Raw genomic sequence first — 15026 nt, 5'->3', positions numbered from 1 at the left:
ACAGCGCTTGCGGTTTAGGAATGGAGTCAACAAACCGCTTCGTGATTGGACGACTACACTTGACCAGCCAATCATCGACTCCGTCATTGGAATTGCTATTGCGTTCCATCATGGCCGCCTATTGTGTTGACTTGATACGTAGCTAGTCGAATATGTTGTACAATGAAGAATAAATAATAAAAGAAGTGGCATGAAAGCATTCCAATGGCGCATTTAACTATTGTGGCGTTTTGGGTGCAAGACAATGCTTTGTTGGACGCACAGTTTCCGCTTGGATTAAAAGCTCACGTTATTGTAACATGCTAGCTTTTGAGCTTGGTTGGCTAACAGTAGCATAGGTTAAATACCAACCCTGCTCTTGTATTAAAGTCGGTTTCTGTCCAACTCAAAGCAATGTTGGGGTTTTTGACAGCACGGCAGGCTGGTCTGGACGACCCTCTGCGACTGAGACGTGCAGAATCAACCAGAAGGTGAGAGAGAGAAAACGAGTTAGCTCAGCTACGGAGGACACGTTCAGGAGGAGGAAGGCGACGTGTTGATGTAGGAGTTCTTCAAGATCTTAATAAAGAAGTCCACTAACAAGGAATCTTAAATTGCATTTGTGTAATTTAGGTGTGGTTGCTATTTAAATACTGCATGTGTGAAATGCACGTTATGAATGCTACATACATTTAAATACAGTGACATAGTGTTGGACACAATTACTGTTTCCTCACATAGTAAATACCCCAAAATGATTTACACACAGTTCTGTACGCTAAAAGTCAACTAAGGATGTTTTAAAAAAAGGATATATTAGTATACTCTTTATTTCTAAAACATTCTGATAGTAAACATAAAGTCCAAATCAAGTCAAGATTGATCTCAACATCTTTTGACTTTAAATTAGCACAGATCTTTCAAGGCATATTTGGCAGGAGAGTTGTTCTTAGTAGGATTGTTGCACGATACATCATAACAATTTCTCCACAGCCAGTCTCCCACATAGAAGACATATTATCATTGACATACTGTCATTTATATTGTTACTGAGAAAACATTTGAAAATATTTTTATATAGTCTTAAGTCTATATCAGCTACCCGTAGTTCCATGCATCTTGGAGGATTTGCTACAGTCGTTCTGTGGATTAGGCTGTCTCAGTGTCTCCTGTCTGTACATATAATCCCTGACTGAGTAGATGATGTTGAGATCAGGGCTCTAACGGTGCCAAACCATCTGTTGCAGATTTCCTTCTTTTTGTTAGCGATCTTTGTGACACTGATCTTTGTGACACTGCCGCTGTTTAATGTTGTTGCCATGCTGCAATAGGAATTTGGTACAGATCGGATGCCTTCCTGATGGTACTGTGTGATGGATAAGAATCTAGACGTCTGTGTATGAAGTTCATAGAACTATTGCAGACGTACATAAAACCTTTGCACAGTAGTATTCATGACTTTCTGTTGATGGTGTATGTAAATGCAATTCACCTTTTTCCATTTTTCCTTTTCTTTTTTATTTAAGGTTTATTTAGTCTCATATTTAATCTATGTGAGTCAGTTACAGGCTTCATCATGCAGATTTCTTCCTCTTTCTGTATGTTATAGAGTCCTTGGTCTGCAGTTGAATCCTGACAGAGATGTGGAACGAATTCATGGAAATGGCATCAACACCATAGACATTGAAGCAATAGAGGGCAGATAGTAAGTCGAAGACTAATTTACAGACCTCAGATAAAAGTCATTTAGCAATTTAAAGTTAATATTTTCTGTTCTTTAGCATGTTGTCCGGAGGTGCAGATGGAGTGATTGTTATCTATGACCTGGAGAACTACGGAGGGAAACCACAATACACCTGCAAGGCGATGTGCACTGTAGGCAGGTGAACGTTACACCATTTACTAATTTTGTCCACTAGAGGGCAGCATTCTATTGTGATTCTCTGCTGTCTTGCAGGTATGCAGCATACTGTTCATAAAAGTGAGGAGCCGGAAGCCACTTCTTTTTGATATTTACTAACAAATGCTTCCTCTGGTCTGTTTAACAACAATGTGAGCATAAAAACCTGTCCAGTGATGAACTGGAATCTGATGCATGTCTAATTTGATGATGTGACCTCAGTCTGAATGGTCAAATCAGAATTTATTTGTTTTTGCTTCACGCAACACTTATCGTGAAAGCACATGACTGGACCGGGCTATTGGAGAAACTGACACTGTGACACACAGTTTGAATTTAGCTTCATAATTAGCAAATTAATTCATAATTTAACATTTGAGAATACCTCAATTTACTGTAATGCATAGACCAGACCAGAACAGAGTGTGTGAGTGTATCTGCTGTGTTTTTATAAAGTATAGTAAGTATAAAATTACTGCTAATCTATGTTTTTATTTTATGCAGGTCTAGCCGGTATGTCCACAAATTCAGTGTTGAGACAGTTCAGTGGTATCCTTATGACACAGGCATGTTTGTCTCCAGTTCCTTTGACAAGACTGTGAAAGTCTGGGACACTGAAACACTGAAGGTAAGGCAATCTGTCAGTATCTTTTCTGTTTGTATAAGCCTATTAAAGTACATTCAATGAAATGAGATAAACAGTGAGTTACTGTGATAGTACATCTGTACAATTAGTTCCTCTGTGTATCGGTTTATACAGCTGTGATGGACAAAGTTAGAAGTACCTTGAAACATAATGCAGTCCAGTGTACTCAGTTACCGAGTAATACCGTGTCAAAATATTCATGTTAAAAAATTGGTTCAGGTTGGTTGCATTGCATTAAATTGCATGAATTACTCTAATAAGCAGGTATCTCAGTGCACGTTGGACATTTGTTCATTGGCGTTTTTTATAGCTCCACCATCTTTCCACCCTTTTTTTGCTCTTATCACTATCTCTTACCCTCTCTTTCTTATTTTCTGCTTCACGCTTTCTACCTTTCTGTGCCACATAGTCCCATATGGCAGGCCCCGAGCTGTGCTAGAGTTACACTGGCATCACGGTTACCTCAAAAGGTCAGGAAAGGGACAGAAAAGAACCCACCGACCTTTCATTTGTTTTTGTTGTTTGTGTGTTTCAGTGTCTCTGTCTCAACCACACACACACATACACACACACACTCTCTCTCTCTTTCACATATCTATTAAATTATTTATTGTGGTTGTGTATTTGCACATTAATGTGTACTGCATATTATTGTGCTCTAGTGTATGTGTATGTGAGGTTTTTTTTTATGCAAACAGGACCTCTTCTGTTTGTGTGTGCCCATTGGCTGAGTCCCTGCCGGTACTGGCACACACTGACAGATGGGGCACAGAGAGGCTTTTTATATTTGCTGAAGAATTTGCATTGTAACCGCCACTACTGCTTGGGTGAGCTGCCTTCTCAGCTCTGAGCTCTGTGCTCCTTCCCTCAGCTGTGGGCCACAATAGAACATTAAGGCCGTGCCTTTATTTAGGGACATAGTTGTATATTTTATCATAAAATGAATATGTTTAGATTACAAACACAGCTAAACATAAAATAGATACAGCTGATTTTCTAAAATAGCAGACTAACGATGTCTGTGCGTCCATCTACCTCTCTTTCTCTCTCTTTGTCATTCTTTAGCCTGCTGAGGTCTTTGAGTTTGAGGGTAATGTCTACAGCCATCACCTCTCCCCCATCGCCAGGAAACACAGTCTCATCGCAGGTGTGTTCGAGGTCACAATTTTTACTGATCAGTGTCGCAGAACAGACAAGCTGGAGTGTCTGCTGGAACGTCTTTCAATGTGTGGTAAAACTCAACCTAAAAGTCAGTTGCCATGTGCGTCTCCATGAACCACATGGCAAGTCCTACATGTTTCCCAATAGCAGACACGCTACGTAGCACCCTACCTTTAACCCCACATTATAAAGTGACATGTACTAGAAGGGAGTGAAGTGTGTTTGAAACTGCTCAAGACAAAGACAGACTTCTATGTGGTAGCACCTAGATTCCATTGTAGGAATCTAGGTGCTACCACGCCATATCACCCAGCAGGACCAACAGGTTTCTCATGCCTGCTGAGCATGTCTTCATAGATGTGCACACAGGTGCTCCCTGTTAGAAGAAACACAGTGTGTTGACACGCCTGTTTCTGATCCAGGGGCACAGTGTCTGTTTGTTTTTTTGTTTTCTTTAATGTATTCTTTTCAACCTCAAACAGGTTGCAAACATTCTTGAAGTTGTCTTTTTTTTAATCTTTTCTTTAGTATAATTCAAGCCATTTTTATTTTAGCAATCTAATTAGCTTTTTTTGTTCTGTCTCTGTTCTCTTCCCTCCTCCCATATATACATGCTGGGTGTGTTTGCTCATGTTTGTCAGAAGTTAGTATCAGTGTGCATTTACCGCCTCTTATCTGCTTTTTCATTGTTTTAAAAGAAGAAATAATGGTTTGGTACTTTGTCTCTGTGTTTTCAGTTGGCACAAAAAACCCTAAAATCCAGTTGTGTGACCTGAAGTCTGGTTCACGGATTCACGTTCTTCAGGGTTAGTGGCTGAGAACACAAATAATTGTCCTCCCAGTTTTGCCACATACACATATATGTATGTATAGTTGCACCCACACACTGCCTAGTGATAAAAAATAACTTATTTCTCCATCCAGGCCACAGAGCAGAGGTCCTGTCTGTACAGTGGTCGCCCAGATATGAGCACATCTTGGCTACTGCCAGGTAAGCATTGTTAACTGCCAGACTTTCTGTACAGATTCAGCCTCTGAAACCATTACCTAGTTTGCCCTCAGAGCCACATCAAAGTATAATGCCAGGTACAGGACAGTCCCCACCATGTTGTGTCCCAGCAGTTCTTGTCATCTCAGTTCCCAGCCATCTGGCCACATTGCAACTCTGAGTCAAGGATAATGGCCACATTGGTAGTAGATAGGAACTGTGGCACTCAAGTAGCCCTGTCAATTAAGCATATGGTAGATACAGTCCCCACCTGTTTTATGCTACATTAGACCTGCTAATTAACCCATTGGGATCACTATGCTGCTGTCCCTGTGGACAGTAAGTGATTTTGAAAACAACTGGCACAGAGAGGCGCAAAGAAAAGTGTGAAATATTCTATGACGGAGAAGCATTTTAATTCCCCACAGAAAGCCGACCTTTATAAACAAACACTAGTTTATACTAGAGGAAGCTCATCTATCTGCATGTAATGTGTCTATAAATCACTATATTGCTTCAGCTAGTGGGTCATTCAGTTCATTTCTAATATCATTAAAATGAGAGAGTAAAACAGATAATTCCCCAATTTTACTTTCTAAGTGCAGACAGCAAGGTGAAAGTATGGGATGTGCGTCGGGCTTCTGGTAGTCTCTTCACTCTGGACCAGCACAATGGAGACAAGTCAAAAGCCTCCTCTGAGGCAGGTACTGTTATCTCTCATTTCTCCTACTTGTCCACTAGAATTTACATCTTCTATACTGACTGTAGGAATTTGGTTTTCAGCCCTTATGTAGTGAAAAAGAAAATATGAAGGCTATAAAATACCTTCTAGAAGAAACCAGGTTATAATTAAACCAGGTTATTTCAATACTTTTGTGTAAAACAGGGGAGAAAATGTTTTAGCAACAAATACACTTAGAGCATGCTTTTGATGAGATGTGTGTAAGTACAAAAAAACATGTAGTGTAGGACAGTAACCCTGATGCAGGAGGACATAGATGAGAAATACCATGACTTATTTGTTTCTAACCAGTCAACACAGCCCATAATGGCAGAGTGAACGGCCTTTGCTTCACCAGTGATGGCTTGTTCCTCCTCACTGCCGGCACAGATGACCGTATGAGACTATGGAATAGTGCCACTGGGGAAAACACACTGGTAAGGTGTTTGGTATGATGGCGAGCCTACCTGATTAACACAAAAATATAGATGCAACAGTTTGACATGTTTCACTTTCCTTTCGCTAACCAGTTTGTAAAAGAAGTGTGAACAAGTGAATAAAAATACTAAATATCCGACAGTTACTGTTGTTGGTGGGCTCACTAGGAACCCACATCAACAGTCAGCTACCCTTAACTTAATTCAACAGCCTTGTGTACATCACAGTTAATCCAGGGTCTTCAGGACAGACTATCTTACTAATTTATATTAATATAAACTCAAAAGAGAAATCAGATCAGTCAGAGCGTGACAAGTAGCACGAATAGTTGTTTTTGCACAGATGAAGCCAAGAAAACTTTGCTTTGTAGCCTTGATTTAAGTAAAAAAACACAAATACAAAACAAAACAGTAAAGCTGGCGTATCCAGTCCCATCTTGAACCTTGTGCCACAGAAACATACTTACAGCATTAAGACTTGGTAAATTATACTATTGCTATTATCACAGTCTCCTTCTGCTGCATCATGCTGCAGTTGCCATGGTGGGCATTTTTCCATCTTGAAGCTTTAGACAACTACTGTACTGGTTTAAAGGTTAGATTACCCTCTCCCCTGGGTAAAGACCAGAGTTTGTCTTTACATGATCTAGTGGAGATTTGGGTACCCATACGTTGGACGTGAAAGGAATAGATTACACAGCTGAAATCTGTTTCACAGACATGAATTGACTGATGAGTTCAATACCATCAAGGTGAAGTCCATTGTTTATATTACTGCTACTATTTCAGGGTCTCTACAAAGTCTTACGCTGACAGAAATTATGCTATTAAAATTCCAAATCTTAAATAGTTTTGGAAAAAAATTAAAAGTGGTGTTTTATGCCCTCGGTTCAGTTTTAGAAGTCTTAGGATGATTCCTGCTGTCTCCTGCTGTGCTATTATTCTAATGAAAAATTAAACCTTAATTAAGAGTGTCTGTTAGATCTACTGTTGCTGTCATTTTCCCATGTAGCATTAAAAAGTCTTTTGTAGCTCTGTTCAGTATATTCAGACTTCTATACACCTTTCTCCTCAACCTTGTGTCCCTTTACTCTTTTGTCCCTCAGGTGAATTATGGCAAGGTCTGCAATGAGAGTCGTAAAAGGTTACAGTTTACAGTGTCACGCGGCTGCAGCCCAGAGTTTGTGTTTGTGCCATGTGGCAGCTCAGTGGCAGTGTACGCCCTCCACACAGGAGCGCTGGTCACTATGCTCAGGGGCCACTATAACAATGTTGACTGCTGCGCGTTCCACCCAGACTACCAGGTGAGACACAAAAGGCCCAGGTCGAGACTGTTTCTCCATCTTGCCAGTACACCCCTGTACAGTATCTGCACTCCTGCCGTCATTTGTGTTTCCATCTGCTCTGTTCTGTTTGTTCTGCCAGTTTAGTTTAGGCTCCTGTGTGCATAGAGGATTCAGGTCCATTTCTCTTCCATTCCATCGTCTTTCTATGTTATCTCAAACTGTTGCAGTGACGTTAGTGCAGTAAGTGCTATTAGAAATTTGCAATCACCATGGCGATCCCAAATGACACAGTAAAGTCAACATTTCCTGAGCTATACTGAGCTATTATCAATGCAAATACAGGTGTCCTGTGGACTGTTCTCACCTGATGTGTTGACTGTGGCACTGGATTGCTTTAAGTCACGTGACGAAGGAATTATTAGAACAAAGGTAATGCTATCGATTGCTGCAATTACTGTAGTTTCACCATTATCTGTGATACACAATAGGCTGTTTGTGCTTTATAATATTTGAGGATTGACAAACAGGATTGTCAGAAAACAACACTGTGGTGTTGGTGCCTTCTTTGTGGCATTTTTTTACTCCCCAACACTCCAAGTATTTGCAGTATGTATTAAAAAAATAGTACAGTTATCAATTTTATTCATGTGTTTTTGCAATTTAATTGAATAAAAAACATTATATAAGATGGTCTAGCAAGGTCTAATAAAGGTGAGGAGAGCTGCCAGCATCTATACATTTGTTTCTAAGGTTTCATGTTGTAAAATGGAACGTATGCACAGTAGAACACATTTTTGCCAAACAGCATTTTATTTTTAATACTAATTGTCCTGCACAGGTTTAATCATTCCAATATCAGTAGGCGTATGAGATAATTACTAAACAAACCAAACAAACTTAAGATTTCTTTCTAAAAATAACACAAGTTTCATTGTATTGCTGGTTTAACAGTGGACACAGCAATGTGCCAAATCCAGCTTTAAGTCGACGACAGCTGTTGCCAGAGGCATTACGTGTTCAGGTTGTCTGTCTGTCTGTCTCTACATACTTCTCATTCTCATGAATGGAATATCTAGAATTTTCTTATAAACTTGCACAAACATCCACTTAAGGATGAACTGACTGGGGTCAAAGGTCAACGTCCATCACATTCTTGTCAACATAATATATCAGGAACATCTGAAGAAAATGTCTTTTCAAGGCAGCGACTCTCATTTTCGAAGCTGCACTTTGTGCTGCTGCTGAACTGCACTGCATGACACAGAAAGATGCTTCTTGGCCTTATTTATATACAAAATAAACAGAAATACTTGTTTGTATAGCACAGTACAATGCAGCAGCACCACAAACTACAGCTGCAGGCACAGTGAGTGTTACAGAAGGTCTTTTGTATTGGATTGCTGCACAGACTTCCTCAGCAAATCCAACAATAAAGCTATTGAAAGACAAAAGTTGATCAGTATGCTTGTTTACTTGTGTCTTTCCATGCAAATGTTATCTGTTTTCACTTTCCTATCTTAACCCAGGCATCAGTAGCATACCTTTGTTTTGAGATTAATAATTTGAGATAATTCAACTCTAGTTTTACATAATCATCGCAAATGCAGAGGGATGCCCAACCCACGCCCTTGCTATGAGGTAATTCATGGTGTGACACAAAGGTTTTGTGTGTATTATGGTCTTAAGAATGTAGTTCAGCAGCTTGTCACTGTAGGGAGTTCAAGGAAAAGGACATATTGTCCTAAAAACCAAGGGTTTACTTGTGTTGCATGGAAAATTTTGAACTAAATGATTCTTCTCTTGGTCCCATTCTTATTTGTAAGGCAGGTTTTCTGCTGGTGCTAAAGTCGTTGTTTGGATGTGCATTCAGGTGAAGGTTAAGCTGCACCAACGGATCTTTTTCATTTCCTGTCTGAGCTGAGTTGTCCCTGCTCTTTTCCTTTTTGTGTAGGAGCTGTATAGTGGAGGTAAAGACTGTAACATCCTAGCATGGGTTCCTGTCCTTCGCACCTCAGATGTGGAAGAAGAGTCTGCCTGTACAAATAAGGTACAATCCACAACGACCAGAAACAGTAGAAGGAAGGGAAAGAATATTGGGAGAATTTGTAAAATCATGTAACACTGCGTGCTTACATACTGCTTAATCAACATCTTTTAAACTTTCCTTTTGCTGTTATGGCAGCAGTGAGATGAGAGATAAGTGGTGCATCATCAAAGGAATTTCAGTTATGACTCCTCAGTGTTACTTGATGCATAGTGATGTACACATTTAGAAACACACCTGTGATCCACTCTGTCATCTCCCACGATTTCTGTGTTCAGCAGTTCTCTCTCAGTTGCCCTTTTTCCAGTTTAGCTGGTTTTTACATTTATCAGATGAACTCAGTGATAGTTGTGATCAGTCATGTACAAATAGTTGTCAGGGCAAACTTGACAGAGATGCATGGTTACCTGTGTGCCTTTTTTCCTACAGTGCCCATATATGGTTGTAATTGTTGTAATATGTAATCGTTTATTCTTTTTAAAGAGGAATATGTTTGATTCAGTTTTGATATGTTAAGCTGAATGTCTTTTCGTTCCTGACAGAGTGCTGCTGGCCAGTCGTCAGTGAACCCGGCCTTTCAGGACACGTGGAGCAGTGATGAAGATTGACGCTGGTGTTTTGTTTGTGTGGACGAAGCGGTGGCCTTCTACTTGTCAAAAAGAAAAACATGAGTGGTTCAGGGACACCTGTGTGGATAATTATAGGTTTAGGGAAATCTCACCTGTTTCGTGATTGGCGGACAAAGGCCTTATAATTAAAATGGTATGTGTAAATGATTGTCTGACTGTATACACACACAGAAACACACAAGGTTTTGAATGATGTTTGTTTTTTGATATGGTATTGTCATTGTTTATTACTATTTGTCATTTAAGTGTAAATCCATTATGTTTTTTTTTTTATTAAAGGATTGTTTATGCAAATTATAAGCTGTCATTTCAGTCATTTTGTCACGATGCTATCGTTAAGTGTATGGATTATGCATGGAAGCTTCTGGTGAAAGGGTCCTTTTAAACACATGTGGGGCCAGTCTTTCAAGATGCTACGATTGTGCAGATGAGTTGAGAAGAGACCGTAATCTTTTCATGGGAGTGAAAACAGGCACTCAGAGATCTACAGTTTTTGTTATCAGCTCTTGCTGAAACTAGGAGAGAGGAGAGAGATTGAAAACCCCCTCTTTCTGTCCCGCCCCACACCACACCACACTTTACTTGGAGGCTTTGTTAAAATGGAAACACCTGGAAATCATTCCTCTTGTCAGTCACTGACCCAAAACTAAACACTTACAGTGATTATTATCTTTTTACAACTTATACATGAATCCACTTACTGTAAACAAGTTCCAATAATTTATAACTGGGATACTTTCCCAAACTAAGTGTATTGAATTATATGTAGTATTTGAGGTTGTTAGTTTGTTTATTTCTTTATTATGGGATCTTAGCCATCTTCTTTGCTTCACCTGGCGTAGCCTTATTGTGGCTGCAGGGAGGTAATCGGAAATATAGTAAAGCTGCTAATCACCCCCCCCCCCCCCTTGTGAAACCAGTTACTCCTGGAGTAGACGAACAGCCTCGTTGCAAAATCGCGGCGTCGTTTCGATGAGCCATCGCTGGAGAATGGCTCTGACCTGGCTGGACCACAAGCGGGCCAATCAGGGAGCGAGGGGCGCGGACGGAGCGCGCACCCCGCCCCCCGGCGCGGCCGCCATAAAGAGCGAGCGCACGGCAGAGCGCGCGGCACGGCGGAACGCACCTGGTGGAGAGCTGCAGGTGAGTCGGCGACGGCGGCGGCGGTGGATGATACACGAAGCCGGAACACGAGGGAGCTTCATTGATCGGCATCAGCGGCGCCAGCGCGAAAGGTTCGTGATTTAACCTTAGTTTGAAATGTTGCAACAAGTCCCAGTTACGCACAGGCCACACGTCGACGCAGGAGCGCACCTGTGGTGGGCGGGTGTGTCGTCAGGTGCGGCACCTGCTCCTCATCATCTCAGCTTGTCGATGACTCCAGTGAAGCGGGTGTTCACAATGATCACACACGGTCCTAACAACAAGCGAATCCCTCGGAGTGTTGCGCTTTTGGTTTGGCTGTTGTGGCTTTAAACTCTTAAAGCCTCCGACCCCCCTTGATGGACTCTGATTGTCTGTGATTCGAGGACACGTTTTTCAGAAAGTGAAATTCCAGTTTGTCAGGATGAGAAAACGCTGCGTGTTTTATTCTTTAGCTCAGAGAACGAATATTTTTATTATATAAAAAAAAAAAAAAAAAATCCCTCTCGATTATTGAGCAGTTTCAGAGTCGGATCAGACTTTATCATCACGTTTTTCTCAACTACAAACTTGTGTGTGTGTGTGTGTGTGTGTGTGAACTCTTGGCGTTGACGTTTGAGGCTTTTAAATGTCCGCACACTGGAGGTGTGTCTCGGGAGTATCAGCTTTTACATCAGGATCCCTGACACTGGCGTTAATTGGCGTTTCAAGGCGTGTCTGAACGTCTTCATCAGTCTGCTGCAGTGTTTCCACCTTGACTTCCACCTTGTCCTGTTTATGTTCTCACTGCCTTCAGTCAGACCTGTATACTCTGATCATTAGTAGTTTCCTCATAGCTCCACACTAATGGAACTAAACAGTATACCCTATGGAGTGCCAAGATTTGGTTTGAATTCTGGTTTGTCAGGGTAACTTGTTCAAGTTTCCTTTGGCATATTTCCCATTCTACAGGCACGATAAACCTGTTGAGCAAGTTGTGATGAACTTTTACCTAAATGAAACCTGGATTGACCATTTAAATCCAAAACCTCTTTACACATTGAGAGCGTCTTAGAGAATTCACACATGAACTGCTACCGTTGGGTCAGTAGGACTTCAACTAGCTTTGTTCTGTATTAATTAATACAGATTATTTTTCAATAAAGTGAATAAGTAGCACTTTCAAGTTGATGCTTTCAAGTGCTCATAAAATGATGTATTGTTTAAAGTCTTATGGATGACATGATCTAAATGGATCATGTCATCCCATAGTTGAATTAGAAAATTGTCCAGACAGTGTTAGAGTTGTTTTTTCTGCTGCAGGTTTTTGTAATTGTAAAAGATAGTTTAGAAGAGTCAGGAGTCCTTCAGACTGTAACAGAATAACATTATTTTTTTCCAGTAGCCATGTGCACGTCTCTTGTCGTTACATCTCTGATAACTGAGACACAGACTTCTATTCATCGTACTTGCTGTGCGCGCTCGGCTTTATCTGCCTCTGCAGCAAAGAACGCTGCATTGTCTGTTTCCTTTTGTTTTTTTATCATGAAGTCCAGTCTTTGTGTGCTGTTCTAAAATATATTTACAAATGGCCACATGCTGCCTGTATCTCATGGGTTGAATGTGGTTCAGGCCTCATCAGATGTTAAATTTCCACCCTGAAATGAAATACTAGTTGCATGCGGAGGAAACAATGGTGTCCCTGCCTGCTTCAGTGACTGGATCTGTCACACTTGCTTGTGCAGGCTATTTATTCCCTTTTTGAAAAGCCGACTGCACAGGCTCTTTGGGCAGGTACTTCCTGTTAGGCAACAGATCCTCAACGTGAGAACACTCGGTTGCAGCTTGATCCTTACGTTCTGTATTGAACAGGTGTTGATTACTAGTGAGGTTGTGTGGTTCAAAATAACTTATCTAACGTTCTCCTTTTTTTCTTTTCCTCAGATTTTGTAAGGCTTTTGGTCTGAGGATGGAATTTTTTAATATAAAGTCATCAGCTGCACTCATCTACGATGAGTTCTTCCAGAATGCAGGTGAGTCTTCAAACGCTCAAAGACGACCAACCATTATTTCAAATGTTAACGAGATTCTTACAAGTTTTGGTTTTATTTCTGCCTATAACACCATGGCACTCTCTAACTTGTCGTTGTGCTTTTGTTGCAGACACACGGACGGAGAAGTGGTTGCTCATGTCGTCTCCCATTCCCCAAACCATCATCATCGCAGCGTACATTTACTTTGTCACGTCACTGGGGCCCCGGATCATGGAGAACCGCAAAGCCTTTGATCTCAAAGGAGTTCTCATTGTCTACAATTTCAGTGTGGTGGCTCTCTCCCTCTACATGTGCTATGAGGTGAATCCTCTTGTCTTCAGCTATTGTAGTCTTGTAGCATAGCTGTGCATAACCTGCTTTCATGAAGAGTGCTGACAGAGGCAGTATAATTTTAGTACACCTTTGACATTGTACTATTGATACATCACTAACTGAAGTTTTCACTGTTCTCCTCTTCAGTTTGTGATGTCAGGATGGGGAACAGGGTACACTTTTCGCTGCGACCCAGTGGATTACTCCGATTCACCACAGGCTATGAGGGTAAGATGTCCCCGTACAGACTGAGCAGCACTGACTCAATCATGGTGCCTAACGTGGTGGAAAATCAACTCTTTTTGGAACCAGTACTGAAATGTTCTCTGTTCCCTCTAGATGGCAGCAACGTGCTGGCTTTACTACTTCTCCAAGTTCATCGAGATGTTGGACACAGTAAGTGACAGAGATTAAATCAAAACTAAAGCTGTTGGACTTCATCACACTGAATAAATGGTTAAAAGTTTTTAAAAATTCAAATTCTTCCTTCTCCCAGATTTTCTTTGTCCTGAGAAAGAAGAACAGCCAGGTGACGTTTCTTCACGTCTATCATCATTCCATCATGCCATTCACCTGGTGGTTCGGTGTTCGCTTTTCTCCAGGTAGAGCTCTCCTCCCCTCTCCTCCCTCAGTACAAGCAGTATTTTCCATACGATACAGATTTATTTAGATATTTTTCTGACACCATTCCCGGTTCGCTCCCTATTTCAGGTGGTATGGGGACATTCCATGCTCTGCTCAACTGTGTCGTCCATGTCATCATGTATTCATACTACGGTCTGACTGCAATGGGCCCCAACTACCAGAAGTACCTGTGGTGGAAGAAATACCTCACTACAATCCAGCTGGTATGTTAAATAGTGTAATTAAAGACTGCTTTTGTTCCCTCTTCTTGTTTTTAAATGTGAACCTCGTAACCTCATGGCAGTAGAAGTCAACTTTGCCTCTTATGTTTTTTTGTTTTTCTTTTTTGCTCCCCAGATCCAGTTTGTTATGGTAACCAGCCACATCTCTCAGTATTTCTTCATAAAGGACTGCTTCTACCGGTTCCCCATCTTCATCTACATCGTCGCCTCGTACGGCCTGATTTTCTGGTTCCTGTTCCTCAACTTCTGGTACCATGCCTACACCAAAGGCAAGAGGCTGCCTAAAGTGCTGCAGGCCCAGACATGGTCACACCACACCAACGGAGTTATGAATGGAAACGCCAGTCATGAAAAAGATGAGTGACGCAGGACTCGTTTTCGGGGTAGACCTCATTTACGTAAGCAAACCACTGTGGTAGTCTGCGATTAAACCCCAATTTGTTTGGACTGTATTTTTGATTGCTTTTCTACTTGCAACTGCGAAAGACGATCCTTAAATTTTGACCAAAGCATAACAGTTTTATTTACATTGAAGGTAAAGTCCAAGTTCTGCCATGGAAACACCCAATTATTGGTAATTGTTCTGCTACAGTAAGAAAAAAACAAACAAAAAAAAAACGAAGCGTCAAAATTCTCCACTGGTCACTGGCTTATCATAGGCTTCACCTTCACCTATGGTAAGAGGTCTGTCATAACAGGTCTCCTCATGTAGCGGTGTGTTGAAAAGTTTCAGGTTTATTTCACTTCATTCACAAAATGACTGTTCTCGGTTGATAATTTACAAAATGCTTGTTTACGTTCATGTCCCGTTCAGGTTATCATTGTATGTGTACAGAATGGAGTTCATGTGCACGCCCACTTCTCTATGGCTCAAATCACAA

At 41.0% G+C, this 15026-nt stretch overlaps 2 protein-coding genes across 2 annotated transcripts; both read left to right on the top strand.

Annotated features, from left to right (window-relative positions):
* Positions 1-105: 105 nt before the first annotated feature.
* On the top strand, positions 106-10070 carry ercc8 (excision repair cross-complementation group 8). Its single transcript, XM_026343911.1, has 12 exons — positions 106-470; positions 1589-1684; positions 1761-1862; positions 2384-2507; positions 3591-3672; positions 4424-4492; positions 4611-4677; positions 5275-5378; positions 5708-5832; positions 6939-7136; positions 9070-9165; positions 9705-10070. The coding sequence occupies exons 1-12, from the start codon at positions 394-396 to the stop codon at positions 9768-9770; spliced, it is 1206 nt and encodes a 401-aa protein (XP_026199696.1). The 5' UTR covers positions 106-393; the 3' UTR covers positions 9771-10070.
* An 828-nt stretch (positions 10071-10898) lies between these two features.
* Positions 10899-14763, top strand: elovl7a (ELOVL fatty acid elongase 7a). Its single transcript, XM_026344056.1, has 8 exons — positions 10899-11026; positions 12858-12946; positions 13077-13267; positions 13427-13507; positions 13619-13675; positions 13776-13881; positions 13991-14127; positions 14261-14763. The coding sequence occupies exons 1-8, from the start codon at positions 10962-10964 to the stop codon at positions 14507-14509; spliced, it is 975 nt and encodes a 324-aa protein (XP_026199841.1). The 5' UTR covers positions 10899-10961; the 3' UTR covers positions 14510-14763.
* Positions 14764-15026: the final 263 nt, after the last annotated feature.

The sequence above is a fragment of the Anabas testudineus genome, chromosome 9 (assembly GCF_900324465.2).
Source record: "Anabas testudineus chromosome 9, fAnaTes1.2, whole genome shotgun sequence".
Lineage (NCBI taxonomy): Eukaryota > Metazoa > Chordata > Actinopteri > Anabantiformes > Anabantidae > Anabas > Anabas testudineus.
The sequence above is the reverse complement of the archived record's forward strand: the minus strand, read 5'-3'. Positions and strand labels throughout refer to the sequence as shown.

What these genes read in the sequence shown, in the direction of transcription:
- ercc8 (XM_026343911.1), top strand. Translation starts at nt 394, where the DNA reads ATGTTGGGGTTTTTGACAGCACGGCAGGCTGGTCTGGACGACCCTCTG. An exon ending in GAAGCAATAGAGGGCAGATA is followed by an intron (nt 1,685 to 1,760) that starts GTAAGTCGAAGA and finishes TCTGTTCTTTAG; the next exon opens with CATGTTGTCCGGAGGTGCAG. An exon ending in CCACTGGGGAAAACACACTG is followed by an intron (nt 5,833 to 6,938) that starts GTAAGGTGTTTG and finishes TTTGTCCCTCAG; the next exon opens with GTGAATTATGGCAAGGTCTG.
- elovl7a (XM_026344056.1), top strand. Translation starts at nt 10,962, where the DNA reads ATGATACACGAAGCCGGAACACGAGGGAGCTTCATTGATCGGCATCAG. An exon ending in CAGCGGCGCCAGCGCGAAAG is followed by an intron (nt 11,027 to 12,857) that starts GTTCGTGATTTA and finishes TCTTTTCCTCAG; the next exon opens with ATTTTGTAAGGCTTTTGGTC. An exon ending in ACCTCACTACAATCCAGCTG is followed by an intron (nt 14,128 to 14,260) that starts GTATGTTAAATA and finishes TTTGCTCCCCAG; the next exon opens with ATCCAGTTTGTTATGGTAAC.